Source organism: Monodelphis domestica, chromosome 6, assembly GCF_027887165.1.
Source record: "Monodelphis domestica isolate mMonDom1 chromosome 6, mMonDom1.pri, whole genome shotgun sequence".
Classification (NCBI taxonomy): Eukaryota; Metazoa; Chordata; class Mammalia; order Didelphimorphia; family Didelphidae; genus Monodelphis; species Monodelphis domestica.
In genome coordinates, this window is record NC_077232.1 from 110330214 (window position 1) to 110347788 (window position 17575).

The 17575-nt window shown below is 39.6% G+C and overlaps 1 protein-coding gene across 1 annotated transcript in view; it reads right to left on the reverse strand.

Annotated features, from left to right (window-relative positions):
* Positions 1-819: 819 nt before the first annotated feature.
* SEL1L3 (SEL1L family member 3) overlaps positions 820-17575 on the reverse strand; it is a 33306-nt gene continuing 16550 nt past the window's right edge. Inside the window, exons 7-10 of the mRNA XM_056802511.1 lie at positions 12133-12260; positions 9558-9660; positions 9383-9455; positions 820-2124 (exon numbers count right to left, since the gene is read on the reverse strand). Coding sequence (XP_056658489.1) covers positions 1997-2124; positions 9383-9455; positions 9558-9660; positions 12133-12260 — 432 coding nt within the window. The 3' untranslated portion in view covers positions 820-1996. The remainder of the gene's footprint in view (positions 2125-9382; positions 9456-9557; positions 9661-12132; positions 12261-17575) is intronic.

A 17575-nucleotide genomic window follows, 5' to 3' on the forward strand; every position in this document is an offset into this window, starting at 1 on the left:
TGTAGTATTCAGCTTTGACCCCAGCAATCAATAGTTTTATATTGGCAGGGGCCTCGAGGATGATATGAGACTTCTGGGTTTATCCTGGGGTGAATTAAAATCTTTGACTTGGCTCTGGAACCACTCTGGCCTTCTCAAAAACCATCTGCAGAACAGATGAGTCAGTCCCTCGTCTTGAACCAGAATCCAGCCTGACACTGAACCAAATTCTGGAGGCCCCACCCTAGCTACCTGGTCATTCACAGATGTTTAAGTAAAATAATAATAGCAGCAACTGAGAAGTACCCTGGCTCTAGTCAGGGGCAGAGCAGGGCCGAGTAGAAAAGAGACCAGTGCTGAGAAACTAACTGTAACAGGGAACAATTGGCCCAAGTGCCAAGAAACGTTAAATAGAGAATCAAAGACCTCAGGGTGAGATCCTAAGGGGACGGATCATTTAAAGAAGGGAACCATGTCTCTATTTAGCTTCAAACGTTAAAGTGCCACCAGAAAAAAAGTCTGTCTGATCAAGCTTCCCCTAACCTCTGCTTTTTTTTTTTAAACCCTTACCTTTTGTCTTAGAATCAGTACTGTGTATTGGTTCTAAGACAGAATAGAAGTAAGGGCTAAGCAATAGGAGTTGTGACTAGCCCAGGGTCACCCAGTTGGGAAGTGTCTGAGGCCACATTTGAACCCAGGACCTCCCATCTCTACGCCTGGCTCTCAATCCACTGAGCCATCCAGCTGCCCCCTTTTCCTGCTGCTTTTATAAAAGCATATGGACTTTAGAATTTGGAGTCATTAAAAAATCCAACAGAAAACCAGTCACTTCACAGGTGGTAAACAGTATAAAAATAATTTTATTTACTACTGTAAATAAAGTAGTGCAAAGAGAGTAGACTGGACCCACGATATTGCATTACTGATTTAATTATCCTAGCACACACACACACACACACACACACACACACGCACACACACACGCACACACACACGTATACCCTTCCTCTCATATACACACATATGCACACTCGTGCACACACACACACACAACATGGCACACATCTCTCCAAACCCAAGGATCAGGCACAAGGGAGACTAGGAGCTAAAGGATCGTTTTCTGCATATTCCAATAGCCTACTTCTATCCTAATGGGTAACTGGTGGTGAAGACTACACTTAAATACTAATCATTTCTAAATGGCATCTGAAGTTTACAATTGTGAAGAAACCATATCCGGCAATATCATTAAAGCATTTTAAGCACTATGATCCTAGAAAAATTGAAGGAGAAAAATGTAAACCAATTTACAATGACATTTCCTTTTTCTGTATTTCACACCGACTCTGACTTAACTCTAATTAAGGCGCCTTTTGTTTCCTCTAGGCATGGCAAGACAAAGAGGAAGCTGGATTTGTGCTTCCAGGAGCAGCCTCGCTGTGGTGAGGACTCTTCTTCTCGAAAATGCTACAGACTAAAACATTATAGACCCTCCTTAGGGGCCACGGGCACCTCTTCTTCCATAGAGGGAAAATTGCAAAAGGACGGAACCCCATTATAACATAGCTTGCTTGAAGTGGATTTAGATGGAGCTCGGGTAAATGATGACCCCTGGAATATGACAAAACCATAGTGAGTCCCAGGGGCCATTCATAACCCTGTAGACTGTAGCGGGCATCCGTCATGTCCCCAATACTAACACAGGAAGACGGTTCCGCTGTATTTGCCTGATGCCCCTGGGAAAAGCACTCTGTGCTCTGGATACTTCCTTGTGCCTTAAATATCTATACCTATAGGTCTTATTTAATATATATATTTATGCCTTTTTGGCATAAATATACATATGATGCAGATATAGATATTTACTCAAGTGCAATATTAACTTCTAGTAGTCAAAAGCTGGTCAAGAGTTTTAGCATTAAAATGCCCCGGCTGCAGCATTCCTAATGTCTGCTTTCAAATACCCATGGTCCAAAGGCTCCATCTCTCATCTAGGGAAACACGGAGAGTCAGCAATTCACCCTCGCTGCTCTAAATTATTTGCAGGAACGGCCTCTTCTTGTTCCAAGGAACCAACGGCTGGATTTGCAATGGAAGTGGCTATTTCCGAAGAGAGATGTGAAACGGATGCTGGAGGACCACTGCCTGTAAAGATACACACACACACACACAAACAAACGCGCGCACACAAAAAAAAAAAGAAAAGAAATGATGAGTGACTAAAACAACAACAAGAAAAAATACACAGGTTTAGGAAAAGCTAAAGAATGCTAACCTAGGTGTTGGGTCTCAGCTTTATGCCCTGTCTATGGAGATTTGGGCAAACCACGAAGCATCTGTGACCCTTCATCACTAAGGTAGCGCAGGGGTGAGTATGGTGACTGTGAGTTCTACTGGCTTATCTGGCAGGTGTCCCTCACCTCTCCCAAACCCCATGTTTGTTCCTCCTGAAGCTGCCTTCTTGACCAGAAAAAGAATGATATGCTTTAAGGGGTCAGCGCTGGATTTGACCTCAATCTGACTTGCTAGGGCAATTCCCTTCCCTGGAAATTATTTAGGTATAATGGAAAGAGGACTAGAATCCCTTCAATACAAAAAAAATAAAAATAAAAAAAGAAGATTCTAAGGAGAGCCATTCTTTGGCCAAAAGTATATGGGTAAATCCCCCCTTTGGGGTCCTCAAAAGCCTCCTTCATGTTCCAAAACCCTTGGGAGGCTAACAGAGCAAACACCTTAGCAGAGTATGTCATTAGAAAGATAAGAACCAGGCCCTGTGGAGATGGTATAGCTACATGCTCAGAGGCAGGGGATGCCAAGAACCAGGAGAGGGAGTAGAGGCAGAAATATTCAAAATACAAAGTTCCCTACCGTACAGTTTTGCTTAGAGCTAGCAGTGCCTAGTAAGGAAATCTCATCTGTTTGGAGAACAAACCAAGGGAAAAAAAAAAACAAAAACCTTCTTCCTCACGCAACTGCATTCAGTATTCCTGGGAAAAAGTAGAAGCACTGGCCCCAGAGTCCCTAATTTGAAAGGCTGTTCTATAGTGAAAGAAAGCATGTCAGTAGTATGATTTGTAAGCCTGTGACTTGCTTTTTTAAATATAGTCTTTTGTGGCAATGTACTTTACATACATGATTTGATTGATTCTTGACAAGATTTCTGTGAAGTAGGCAAAACAAACCTTTGTATTACCCCATTTTACAAAGAAACTGAGATTCAGTGAGGGATGTAGATGACTTGCTCAAGGTCACACAGCTAATAAATGTCAAGTTGGAACTCCAAACACATTCCTTAGCCTGAGTACAATGTTCTTCCTACGACACCCTAATGCTGCCTGGCAGGACTAATGAGAGAACTTGCTGTATTTCCTGCTGTGATTACCAAGATCCTTACACCTTCTAGGGCTGATTGTAATTATTCTCATCATTTTTATAAGCTGGGCCATTAAAAAATGTGCTCAGCCTTCATTCCGAATATGTATTGGCTTTTTAAAATGCCACTATGCTTTGGTAATGACAGCTTTACTTTTTGGTTATTTGTTATGATGGAGGAGAACTAAGGTGTACAGAAACCAGAATCTTTTCAGCATCACTGCCTCCCCCCAGTTATGGTATAAATTGCTATGGGCTCAAACTTTGCTTCCTGTCTAAGTGATTCTTTTCCCTTCCACCCAAGCCACTGATCTCCCAATGCTGGCTCCTGAAGGGAAAGGGTCACCTTCTTTTGTCTTTGAATCCACAGCACTTCACATACTGTTCTGCACATAGTAGGTACTTAATAAATGCATGTTGTAATAGTAAAAGGATCCCACTTTCCCTAAGCACCTGCTAGGAGAAGAAAGGAAGCAGGCTTAGGAGGAAATATTCTTCATGGATCATCAACGTCTGGGGCAATAGGAACGAATGGTTCTGATGAATTACTTCCAAGGATGATGCTCTCAATTCATATATCATCTCCACCATACAAATGTTCAGAATTCCCAGAGTGGGAAATTATTTTTTCCTACATCTGATTTCATGGCATTTTTTATTCCTTGGTCACAAAGGATGTCTTTTTTTTTCTTTTTTCTGGTTGTTTGGAGATGGGTTTGAACAAGGTCAGAACTTTCCTTACTCCACCATGTTGGCTGCTGGAAGGAAAAAAGTCTTGACTTGTTTTGTATTTATCTCTGTCCATTTTATCTTCACTATTTGATTCTAGCCCAATAGAGATAGTAAGAAGCTTGGTGGAGCAGTGAAGGCCAGCTGGCCTTGGAGCCAGGACAGCAAGAGGTCAAGATATGCTTCGGCCCCATCCTGGCTGCCTGATCCTGACTCAACTGAACTTTTCAGTGTTTTAGGCAAGTCTCCAAGATTATCAGTTACTGAGGAGGTACCAATATTCGTTGGGAGAGGGAGTTTCCATACCTGGGAGTTCCCCCTACCAACAAAATTATGGTCTAGTCCCTATGCCTTGCTTACTAAGGTCAGGAAACCAGTATTCTTTTATTTATTTGATTATTTTTTAAAATTTCTATTCAAAAAGTAGCTATTGAGTTTAGACTATGCTTAAAACATATTGGACAATCTAGAGTTTATAAGAGAAATATAAGATCTGGTTTCTCCTTTGAAGGACCTTAGGGTCTTGTTAGAATCCTGTCTTATTCATCTCCCCTCTCACTCAACTGCCTAGACTATTATGTTGCATATATTGGGTGCCTACTGTATTTTTGTTCAGTGAAAAAGTGAATGAATGCATGTAACTTTATCAGAGACCTGATATGGGGGACATTAAGTCAAATTGTGCTACCTCTGGTAAAAGATAGTCTCTGCTCTCAAGGAACTCAGAGTCTAAAGGGTTCCCCAAAGCAGCTGCAGCCTACTTGAGGAAAGTGGAGGGAGGTGGGCTTAGGATATTTTTATAACATGTGAAGACAAAGTCATCCCTCTAGGATCTAAAGCAAAGGGTTTCATAGCATGGACTCCTAGCAGTGTGACAAGGAATATTTTAAATGTGTAAGCCAAAATATATAGGGTTTAAAAAAAGCAAATTATATAAAAATAGAGGTATTCCCCCCCCCCCATCCAAGTTCAGAGACTCCATTAAATCTATCCACAGATATGATGCCAAGCTAAGAACTCCTGGGATGATTCAGAGCTCTACTGAGAATTAGAAAGAACAGTTCAATGGATCAATTTCAACACTGGAGACAGGAAGAAATAGGTTCATTTCTGAAACTTTAGTTTCCTCATCTGTAATAATAATAATAATGATTGGAGCAGTACCTAATACTCACTAATGCTTAGATGAGAAAAAAAAATATGGGAAAGTGTCAGGTATACTAAAAAAAATCAGTTTTTTTTTAAAAAGTGTAGTCATGTTAAAGATAATGGTATGTTGTTCAGGGTTGTTCATCCACTCTTATTTGATCCTTCCTCATCCAACTGCTGACATGTTGGCTCAGTAGATTTTCCCACATAAATGTTCTTTCTCTATTCTGGGAAGCAGCATCAAACTATCTTTAATTCTCTGGGTCTTTTTCGTCATTCTCAGATCCCAGCCAGAGACTGTGCTTCTTGGAAAAATACCTGCATGTTAAAACCATATCTGGGGATAATTCCTTCTCAGCTGCCATCTTACAACTGTATTTCCAAAAAGTACATTCCCACTAGAAAAATACTGGTGGTAAACACTTTTTCTAGAAACAAAATAAATATCCAAAATAAAAAAAAAAAGTAAACTTTCCTCCTGCTCAGTGGAAAAGACTTCAGTCTATCACTAAGAAGCTCCAGGGGAGAAAGAAGATAAAAGGTGACTGCCCTGGGCTCAAGAGTCCAGGGATTGGTTTCAGCAACAATCTCCCCTTCTCCCCCCAACAGGTCATTCGGTCCCAGCAGCTTCATTCTCAGAATATTGGCTCCTTTCCTTTTGGTGGTTGCCTCTGTCAGCAGTTCTATGAGATTATTCATTCCTGTTCCATTATAGCTTCCCATTCTCCCTTCCATGGGTCTTCTCCTCATGTGATTAGAAGCTGGGTTCTTCTTTGAGTCTGCTTCTTGATCTCAGTAAACTGACTTTAAAAAGTTAGCTGGAGGAAAACTTTCCTGTGACCTCCATTCTACTATACTCATGAAACTTATTCACACCTTGTAATGGTATTTCCCAGTTTAACATGTCCTCATCGGTTTCCTTTTCTGTGATTAGGTCTGTGAAAGACCAGCCACCTTCCATCAGAAATACAAGAGTCTGATAAATAAAAAATGTTTAGCTCATCTAGTTTAGGGTCCTCAGTTTTTTTTCTCCCTAAGAATAATATTTCATCTAGTTAGTCACAGAAGATCAGGTGCTTTGATTTTATGTGCTCTTCAAGATGAATTTTGAACATCAGTGAGTAAGGTGCCTAGTTCTTACATAGGTTTGTGGAAATCTTGCATGTAGATATTATTAATATTATTTAAGTCGATTATTTATGCCAGGACTGGTTTATTTTTTGTTTAGCTACTTTAATAAAGTGCTCTTTTGTTAACAGAAAAACTGCCTTGAGTGGGAAAACATGACACTCTCCTCCCCAGTGAGTCAGCTGTATGAGAAGCTTGGGTGTTTGGACCCTGAGGCTAGAATCCAGGTGTTACTATCACTTGGTGGCAGCCTATGCCAAATTGCAAGCAAAGCACCCTTGGAAGAAATATAAATAGCCTCTTCAGAGTTAGCCTTGCAAATAACCAACCAATAAAATGATGGCCAATTTTATACAAGGTTTCAAATGATACTAAATAGAACATAATTCTCTATGGCTGATTGGAGCCTAGAGCAAAATAGATGTTCATCTCAGCTTAAAAGTACAAAAATGAATTAGTATTTTTTTAAAGATGACTACACAGATTGAAGGGCTATTTCTTCCATGTGGTTTCAGGATTTTCATAAAGCTGTTTTGGGGTTTGTTTGTTTTTCTTCAACGATTACAAAGTTTCTAAAGCTCATCATCACATCCTGTACTACTACCCTGGTCCTTAAGAATGCTTATCTATTTAACAATCCGCTCACTTATTAGCTTGACCTCTATTGGTGAAACTGATCAGAGAGGGACCCCACAAATCAGCACCATTGTACATTAAGTAAGTCCTTTTCCATTAAAGCTCAGTTTCTTCCTCTTTCCTCATGTTTTTATATTATATGAAAATGGACCCCATTTCAGTTACCTGTCCCATAATTGTGGCTAATTATTAAGATTATAGATTAAAGGCAACAGAGAATCTAAGAGATCATCGAGTCCAATCCCTTTTACAGATGAGGAGACTGAAGCCTGAGATGAGTTAATTTCCAAGGTCACAGGAAATAAAGTAGTAAAACTGGAATTTAAACTTGGGTGTCTAGATTCCAAATCCAGGATTCTTTCTAAGTTTACACTCAGTCTGAAATCTTGCTAAATGCCAGACACTTTCCATGAGGTTGAACTCTTTAAAGTGTTTGTGGTTGAAATTGCAGGTACCTTTTAAGAGGAAGGGGTGAAGAGAGACAAAAGTTGGGGAAAGAACCTGTGTAAATATGTGGGGGTACAGAGTATCCCCTCCAATGTGGAAAGCAGAGGAAAAAGGAAAGGAAAAGGAAAAGAAATGATAAAGTGAAAAAGGAAAGAGTAAGGGGAGGCTATATCAGGGGTATAGATGAAGATATGAAGAAAAGTAACAGAAACAACTTCTGGTAAAAAAACAATTCTACCAGCCCATGAATTTTCATGGGTACCAGCTGGCATAAAATCATAAAGACAATTTTCAGCTCCTCTAACTGAATTGCATTTGTAATAATCATAACAATATTTCTACAGAGTAAAAATGACAAAGATAATTTGAAATGGAAAACACTGACAAGATGCAAAATGAATGTGCTATACCTGGTAACAAATTTAGTGATGGAACTAAATTTGCATGAGTTAGATTTATAAGCCAGCTGACAGTAAGGCATCAGACCTAGGAGAGGGCTTGGATGGTCCCTCATTAACTTTCTTAGGGGATGGGAAGCAAAATGATGATTCCATCTGCCCTCCTCACCAATGATTCCTTCCTCTCCACCTCATGACATTCGGTTTATTCTGTTCACTTTTCATTTTCTGATACACAAATAATCCTCGCACTAATGTTTATAGAGCACATCTCATCATCTTGTTGTTTGCTAATGTCTACATAGATGCTTATGAGTCTTTAATGTCTATTTCTGTCTGTCCAGGTTGATGGTGCCTGTTTTAATGGAGTACAAAACACTATTTATTTCCTGCTCAGATACATATTGAATTAATGCCTTCTGATGATTTCAAATTTTTATATCCATGTATTTAACACATATTAACATGGATCCATCTATTCAACAAATATTTATTGAGCACTTTCTATATGCAAGAAACTGACCTGGGTGCTCTGAGGGATATAAAGTTGTTTAAGTCTCTATCCTTGCTCTCAAAAATTTATGATCTACAATAGGAGTTTAGAAGGTTTTTTATTTTTATTTGTTTGTTTGTTTGTTTATGTATTTGTTTTTGTTTGTTTGTTTATTTATTTGTTTATTTATTTATTTATTATCATTAGTTTAATGGATCTCTTCTCAGAATAATGTTCTTGGGCCAGCTAGATGGCTTAGTGGATAAAGAGCCAAGTCTGGAGATGGGAGTTCCTGGGTTCAAGTCTAGCCTCAAACACTGCCTAGCTGTATGATCCTGGGAAAGTCATTTAAAACCAACTGCCTAGATTTTACTTCTCTTTGACCTTGGAACTAAAACTTGAATTGATTCTAAGACAGAAGATAAGGTTTTGTTTTGTTTTTAAAAATAATGTTTTTAAATGCATAAAATAAAGTTTAACATAAAATTTCAAAAGAAGCCAATTACATAAATACATGATTATGAAAACATATTTTTAAAATATCTAGAAAAATAAATATATTTATATTTTATAATATTCAGCTATATTAAATAATGATATGTAAAGAATATAGAATAATACATAGATGGTAAGTGTATATTTTTCAAATATACAGATCTAGAAGGCAAGGTAAGATGCATGTAGAAAGAGCCATATTACAATGCAGTTTCTGGCAAGTTCTATAGGAAGGCCACAATCTAAATCCTGGTGAAATGCCAAGAAGGGGGAATCATAACAAGTGAGGGATGAGCAGGGAAGGTACTCAATTTCCTGGCATGAAACAAATGCTCATTGTAGTAAGGTAGAGAAGGTGGAATATGAACTGGGCCTTGAAGGGGAAAATGGGAAGGGTTATGGTGAGTGGAGATAGAGAGGCATTCTAGGGAAATGGAATAGTCTAAGCAAAAGGGAAAGTGGAGGCAGGAAAGACTTCAGAGGAAGGAAAAAAACCCACTCCTTTTTTCTTTCTTTCTTTCTTTCTTTCATGGGTTTGACTTGGATAAATCATTACCTGAGACTGATTGAAAATACTGGACTGCCAATGCGATCAATATGGACAGCAGAAAGGTTCCCAGAAAATAGATCTGCCAAACATTGAGAAGTGAGAATTAGATGAATGAAAACCTTAAAAGACAAGGACTATAAAGACAGCTGGTAGGGGTGAGTTGGAGGGAGATGGTACCTACCAGAGTGGAATGCAAAATTCCATTACAGATAATCCGCAAATAAAAATAAAACAAAGCTAATGAGCAAGGACTGAGCGAATCTTCATTACTATGGCTCCAGCACCTACAATGAAAACCATAAATTGTCCTGATTATTTGACTTAATGGTAACACAGATTACTGATACTTTCAAAGTATTCTCCAAACCAGCCCAGTTCTTCTTTGTGTGCAAGAATAATTTCAGGATGGGAAACAGATTTCAAAGCCAAGCAGAATGGTGCCCTAGCTTCCTCTTCAATTTTATCTTGTTCTAAGAGCTCCAGGGGAACTCTCAGGAAAGACTCTGACTCCTTTGGGTCATTAGCAAATACACCCATATGATTCTTGGTACAATGCAGAGGATGTTGGAGCAGTATTCTGATAAAGCAGGGCAATCCCCACTTCTCGGAGCATTTCTGAGGAAGCTAGAGGCACAGCTCGTACCTCCAGAGCCCTTTAAGGTTTGAAAAGCATTTTGCCCAGTGAGCTCATTTTGATGGCCACCAATGGCTCCCTAAAGGAAGGTTCTATTTTACAGCAAATAATAATGGACGTCTAGGTGCTACAGTGAAAATAGAATGCCAGGACCAGCACATCTTCCTGAATTCAATGTCATCCTCAAACACTAGCTATGTGACCCTGGGCAAGTCACTTAACCCTGTTTGCCTCAGTGTCCTCATCTGTAAAATGAGCTGGAGAAGAAAGCAGCAAACCACTGCAGGATCTTTGCCAAGAAAACTCCAAATGGAGTCACAAGATATGACTGAACAGCAACAGAAATGCAAACAAGGGTCTGAGGTAGGATTTCAAATCAGGGATCAAGCCAGCTAACTCAGGGTCCACCTCTCTGTTCCCCTCCTTCTTCCTCCGAAGTATTGAAAGCTGAAGAACACCATCTAAATTATTAGTCTGCTATCTAATTTGCTATGCCCTTTCCAAAACCTGGATGTGAAGGAGCTTTGGCCCCTTTCAGGGAAATATGCCCTGAGGTCATGGAGTGTTAAAAGCAGGGAGAAACCAGGACTTCCCAAAATAATATAATATTGGGAATATTACAATATAATTCTAATAACACAATAATAAAAATATTATAATAATGAAAATTATAATAACGATAATATGATAATAATTCATAAGCTCCTCATTTTACAAATGAATCAACTACTATTCAGAGACTGCGTGAAGATCACCTCAGGATTCATCTCTTCTCCATATACTGACCCAACCTTATTTTCCCTGGGAAGTTAGCTGGGGAGAGTAGATATGGTATCTGCCTGAGAAACAGGGAGAATTCAACAAGGGATAAATAAAGTACACAGGCATCATTTACTGTATGAAAAGCACTAGGCTAAACCCTGAAGACGATGCTTAGGAAAGAAGAAGAATCAGGACAGCTAGGTAGCACAGTGGACAGAGACCTGGCATCAGGAAGATCTGGGTTCAGTTTTGACCTCAGATACTTCCTAGCTGTATGACCCTGGACAAATCACTTAACCGTGATTGACCGACCCTTGCTACTTCTCTGTCTTAGAATTGATACTAAGACAAGGTAAGGGTTAAAAAAAAAAGGAATAGAATAAAATAGAAAAAAAATGAAGACAATCCCTCCTTTGAAGTCTAAGAACGAATTCAAATCCCAGCCCAGACTCTTATGGGTCATGTGATGCTGGCAAAGTCATTTGATCCCCTGCCTCAGTTTCCTTATCTGTAAAATAGCACCTACCTCATAGAGTTAAGTCACTTAATCTGTCCTTAGTTTCCTCACCTATAAAATGGGGTTAATAATAGCGCCTACTTCACAGAGATCATCAAATGACCATCAAATGAAATAACACATGTAAGTAAAGCACAATGAAAACCTTAAAGTAGTATATAAAAGCTAGTGGCTAACAATCGCCATCATCATCATCATCATCATCATCATTATTCTTATTTATTGGCTTAGTTATTCAAATACATTTCACCGCAAAAAAACTCATCTGAAGGGGGTTCCTTTCACTATTTCCCATTGGCAGGCCCATCGGGTAGTCATACTCAAAAGAAAGATTTTATTCAGCAATCTGACTTTCTATGAACAACTCAGTTCTTAAATCTTGTTCCTAAAGCAAACAGGAATCAACCAGCTGGTACCAACTCATCAGGGAAATGTGTAAATTAACTCAGTAGCAATGAATCTTGGGCCCTTTTCATTCCCTCTCTGTTGTGATGGTTCACTTGGGTCTGACTCGTCCTGAGCCCATTTGGGGTTTTCTTAACAAAAGGTATGGAAGGGATTTGCCAGTTCCTTGTTCAAATCATTTTTATCAATGAGGAAACTGAGGCAAACAGGTTAAGTAACTTTCCCTGGAGACCCAGAGTAAATGCCCGAGGTTGGGTTTGAACTCAGGACTGTGAGTCTTTCTGACTCCAAGCCCAGCAACCTGGTATTTACTAAGTGACTTGGGGAGACTCCTTTTTGTTATATATTCTATTGGGATGGCAGACTTTTCCTCAGAAGCACAAACTTCCCCTTTACACAAAAATGTCAGAATGTCATCAAATGTAGTCAGAAGCTCACCTTTCATAAAGTTCTTGAAGGATTGAGATGTTACTAGAATGGAGTGTTTGATCAATCTCGAGATATTCCAAAATGTGGTACGGGATAGTAGCTCCCTCTTCGATTAGAAGGGCCAGATTAAAAAACCCCTAAAAAAATCAAAACAAACAACAAAGCAACAAAACAAATGACAAACAAAATTCATCAGTTCCAAACAAACAAATCACATACCCACACCCCTCATCAGAATGTAAACTTTTACAACCTCCATATTTTTTTTAGTCCTTGTGCCAGATGGTTTTGTCATCTTCATTGATGAGTTGTTTCCCTAAATATATGCATCTGAGAAATTTATTTGCAAAAGAACCAGTAGGCTTTCATAGGGATGCTGAGCTCCATCTGCTCAGAAACTAGTCAACCGGAGGATTTGTCCTTTTCCTTCACTTTCTGAAAACAGAATGAGCTGGAAATTTTGCCTTTATACATATCAGCAAAAGAGGGAAAAGACCAGAACAAAGGCCTTGCCCATTATTTACCGATTATTCTTTGAAGCCTCATCAGCAGGTTGGAAAAGAAACTCAGTATTTTCACAATTTGGTGGAATCAGTGCAACACTAGGCATACTTTGGTCCTTCCTCTGGAAAGGTCTCTGCTCTGCTCCCTGTTCTCAGGAAGCCTGGGAATGGTTATGACCAGCCACATTACAGAGCCAGCTTCTATGGGCTGGTCAGCCAATTGCTATCATTTCAGTGTGAGCATTGACACTTGAGAAATTGGCAAATGCCTCAAGTTAGGGATTATTTATCATTTTTCTTTTTTGTTGTCTAGGCTTAAGAAAGTGATGGGAAAAGTTCATGATGCAGGCACAGCTTAGGGGTTCAATGGATAGACAGTCAGGATTGAAGACAATTGAAAAATGGGTTTCAGACACTTCCTAGTTGTGGGACCTTGGGCAAGTCACGTATACCCAGTTGCCCAAGTCTTGCTGCTCTCCTGCCTTGGAACCAATACTTAGTGTGGACTTCAAGGCAGAAAATAAAGGTGTCTTTTTTTTTCAGCTAATAATGCAGATTAAACTTGAAATGTGATGTACATACATATTTTATGGAGATCCAGTTGTTAAATATTTACCATTACACACAAATAGATTCCCTTTAGGGGTTTGAGCAGGGCAAGGAAGAATACCTGGAGAATCACAGGGCTAGAACCTGCTGCAAACTTGGTCACATAGCCCTGAAAGGGAAGGCACTTGAGCATAGGGAGCTAGATTGCCCTACCGCATTTTCTCCCGGCTGGCTACGTAGCTGCCTCCACTCACTTAAATATTTTCCACAGCGATTTTTTCGGTACTGGAAGGAAGTGCTTTGTCCGTGGCCCTAGCCCTCTCAGCTCTAGATAAGTGATTTTTTACTAGACCTAGAAGAGAACCTGGGAGAATGTGTTTGTTGTTCACGTCTGAGAGGGCACAATGTGGACTTGAAGAATGAAGGAAAGAACACAGCTTTCTGTACTGATCCATGCAAGTGGATGAGAAGGGGAAACTCAGGGATATGTTGCTAATCAACTCATATGAAAGTAAAAGGTAGAGTAAGTTAAACCAAGTTGTTGCTAATTAGAGAGCTCATGGCAACAGCTCTGTCCCCTTATAAGATCACAGACTCAGCCCTGGAAGGGCCTTTAGAAGCCACCTTGACTCACTTTCTCATTTTACAGGGAAGAACCAGAGGCCAAGAGAGGTTAAACAACTTGTCCAGGATCACAATGGCGGTCAAAACTCAGCCTATTGCCCCACAGCGGATCCCTTAGTTCCTGGTGCTCCTTTTTTCAATATTTCAATGGATCTGTGACTTGATCAATGTGTGTATTTTCTCCAACTCTGTATTATGAGCTATCCAAATCTCATGTGCATATATACTTCCACAAATCTTCCTTGGAAACTCCATAAGCCTGGAAATTTTCCCTTTATTAAGTTATTCCTCTTAATTTTACTGTCTTCCCTCATTTTATTATTTCTAATTTAGTCCATATGTAACTTAATTTTCACAGTAGTTTGAAAATTTTCTCCTCCTTCTTGTGAGTTCCTTGAGGGTAGACACAGTCTTTTTTGCCTTTTCCCCATAATCTCAGCACTGAGCATGGTAGATACTTAATGTTTATTGAATGGCTGACAATGGTCTCCCTGTCTTACCATGCCCCAGTCTTCCTAAATATAATGCTTTGAACTCATCACCTCCTGCTCAAAAAACACATCATTGGTTCTAATCTACAGAAAGGACAAAATCGAAATCCTTCAGCCTGGGATTCAAGGCCTGACTTTTACCTATTGCCTCAACATATCTTCCACTGTTCATTTGCACAACTCCTTTGCGTTGATTTAGACTCTTGAACACTAGAGACTACATTTCCCACAAATTCCCACAATCCTCTTTTCCTTATCCTGTGCATCTCCTTACATAGATAGAGTTTTGGAGTTGCTATTTTCTGCCCACATCTGGCTGGTATGAGCAGTAAGGAGGGAGCATTTTGGGTGCTTGCTGGAGTTTTTGTTTTTTTAATTCCTCTTTGCTCTAAGTCGATTCCAATGAATAGTATTAAAATAATACTTGGAGTATTGAATATTAACTTTAATCTTTACACCTTCATTCCAGCCAATTTCTGTTCCCTGAATATATTCATTCTCCCTTCCTTCTCTTTTCTCTCCATTTACTCATGGGCCTCTTTTTTTTTTCTACATTATAGAGTATCATGGGCCTCTTATGCTTCCTTCAACCTCTATCTCCAATCCTAATTCCTCCCTGAAGCTTTTCCCAATCAGTCTAAACCTCAATAATAAAGAACTCCTACAAGCTCAGGGAGCACTTACAATTCATCTTTTATTTTGCCCTGAGGATATGCTTGAGGACAAGAGTTTCACAGTATGAGAAGGCATGGATGAGCCAGGAGCTGAGCCAATGGATGGCATCCTCTTATTGGTGTTGATAGATCCCAGAGCCATCCCAGGATATAAGAATATGCTGCCTTGGGTTGTTAAGTTTTCTTTTGGTGTCTATATCAATTCAGTTTTTAATAACCATTAAGGGTCTAGTAGGAACAAGACAATGTCTCTTTGTCTCTTCAATAGATTGCAAACTCCTGGAAGAAATTTATAACCCTGGAATCTAGCATGGTACCATAAACATGGCAAGCACCTAATACACATTTGTGGAGAATCATGATCAAATCATTCAAAAACACATATGGTTCAAATCCAGCCTCAGGTGCTTACTTGCTGTGTGACCCTTTTGCCTCAGTTTCCTCATCTGTACAATGAGCTAGAGAAAGAAATGTATCTTTGCCAATGAAATTCTAAAAGGAATTACAAAGAGTTGGACATAATTGAAAATGACTGAACAACAAAGCAAGCACCATTTTGGATACTAGAGATAAAAAGCCAAAAATGAAATTATTCCTGCTTACATTCTTTGAGGAGAGACAGCATTTATATACAAAAGTGTATTTAAAAAGAATACAAAGTAATTTAGAGAGAGGAGAAGTAGTAGTTTAAGCTGAGGATTCTGGTGTGGTGGGGAATACATCCCAAGAATAAGGGAGAGGCAGTAAAGGGCACGGAAGTGGGAGGCAATGACAAGGCTATTTGGAAGGACTGGGGAGTGTGGGAAAGGAATTCATAAAAAGGATCCTGAAGGGCAGGCTGGAATGATGTTATAAAGGGCTTTAAAGTCCAACAGAAAAGTTGAGATTCTATCCTATGCCCAAGAGGAAGCTAAGAAGTTTGAGTAGCCAGGGGGAAGTGGTCCTATTTGTGCTTCGGGAAAATCACTTTGGCAGCTATAGAGAGGAGGGACAAAGGCAGGGAGACTAATTAGGATTCTAATGCAACATTCCTGGTGAGAAGAGATTAGGACAAGAACTAAGCTTGTGTGGATGGGCACAAGAGATAGGAAGATAGAAAGAGTAAAATTGGGAACTGAATGGATAGGTGGAATGAAGGAGACTGAGGATTTGGGGAGAAAGCCAAGGTTCTAACCTTAAAGGAATTGTAGAAATCTTGACTAAAAGAGAAATATTCAGAAGAGGGAGAGGTTTGAGGGAAAGAGCTAAGGAGAAGAGTTTGGGATATAGTGAATTTGTGATGTCTATGGGTTATCCAATTTGAAAAGTTATTATTATAAGCAAGTTGTGATATGAGACTAGAACTTGGGAGAGAGATGGGATGGATATAGATTATTATTTAACCGTTCCATTTGTTAAGGGTAAATTTTAGGGTTGAGACTGACTATGTATATTTTTAGTGGTAAAGCCAGGGATTTAATTTCTAAATCCCAATGAAATACTCAAGTCAGAATGGAATTTTATGGTGGTTTTATTTACAATAGAAGGAAGAAATTAAGAATAAGGGAGAGAGCGAGAAAGGGAAGGTCGGCTCTGGCCTGGTCTAAGCCAGGGGGAGTTCAGAGGCCTCAGCCAAGGGGCCTTCCCAGAAGATCAAATCTAGCTTGGCTTCCAGCCACAAGGCCTCCTCCAAGATGAGGGGCCTCCTTGGAGGCTGGTGCCTTCAGAAAGGTCAAGGTAAAGGGAGTCAGCCTTATCACTAACCACATGGTTGTTTCAGGGAAGCAGTCCGAGGTCCCATGCTGGAGCCCTCCAAACCAAGTATCACCGCCAAAAGACCCGCAAAAGTCCCTCTCACAGGAAGTGATGTGAAATATAAAGGCAGTTCTTTACATCACTTCCTGTGTCTAACATGTACCAATGATGGCTTAAACTTGGCTTTGGACAGCCCAGGGGGTCAGGCAGTTGTGTTCTGATTTTTCACTTGATAGTGTGAATCTTAAATTTTCTCAGACTCTACCTTGACACATTATCTTAAGGTTATGGTTAAGGTTATTCCCCATTTAAACAATGGAGGTACCTGATCAGGAATGTATTGAGAACTTTACTCCACCCATACTTAGGAATACTTTAGGGGAAGATAAGGTTGCAAACTCCTTACTGAACAATGAAAAAGTACTTAACTCATACTTACAGTGAGGCCAAAAGCCCTTATGCTAGGTCTATTTTTAGATCTAATACAAAAGGGTGCTAAGTACCTATGAAGGTCAAATTAATCACTAAAAGGTCAATCAACTTACAAAAGGCAAGCTTAACAAAGAGGTGTGAAATACTCAGAAGATATAATCTACCCAGAAAAGGTGAGAACTAAAAACTAAGAATGGGCTGTCCTAGGAAAAGTGTCTACTGTGATTGGTAGACATAAAAATTTAGGGGAGGTGACACAAGAGAAAATTTTCTTTAAAAGGAAGGAGCTGGAGGGCTCTGGAATGAGTTCATCTTAGGAAGCTTAATTGGAGGTCTCTCGGTGGCTGAACTTAGTGGAGCTCAGGAGCTGAACTGGAGGGTCTCTCTGAACACTAGAGTTTTGCTTGGGACAATCTTGTGGTGTGTGATTAAAGACTGACTTAGT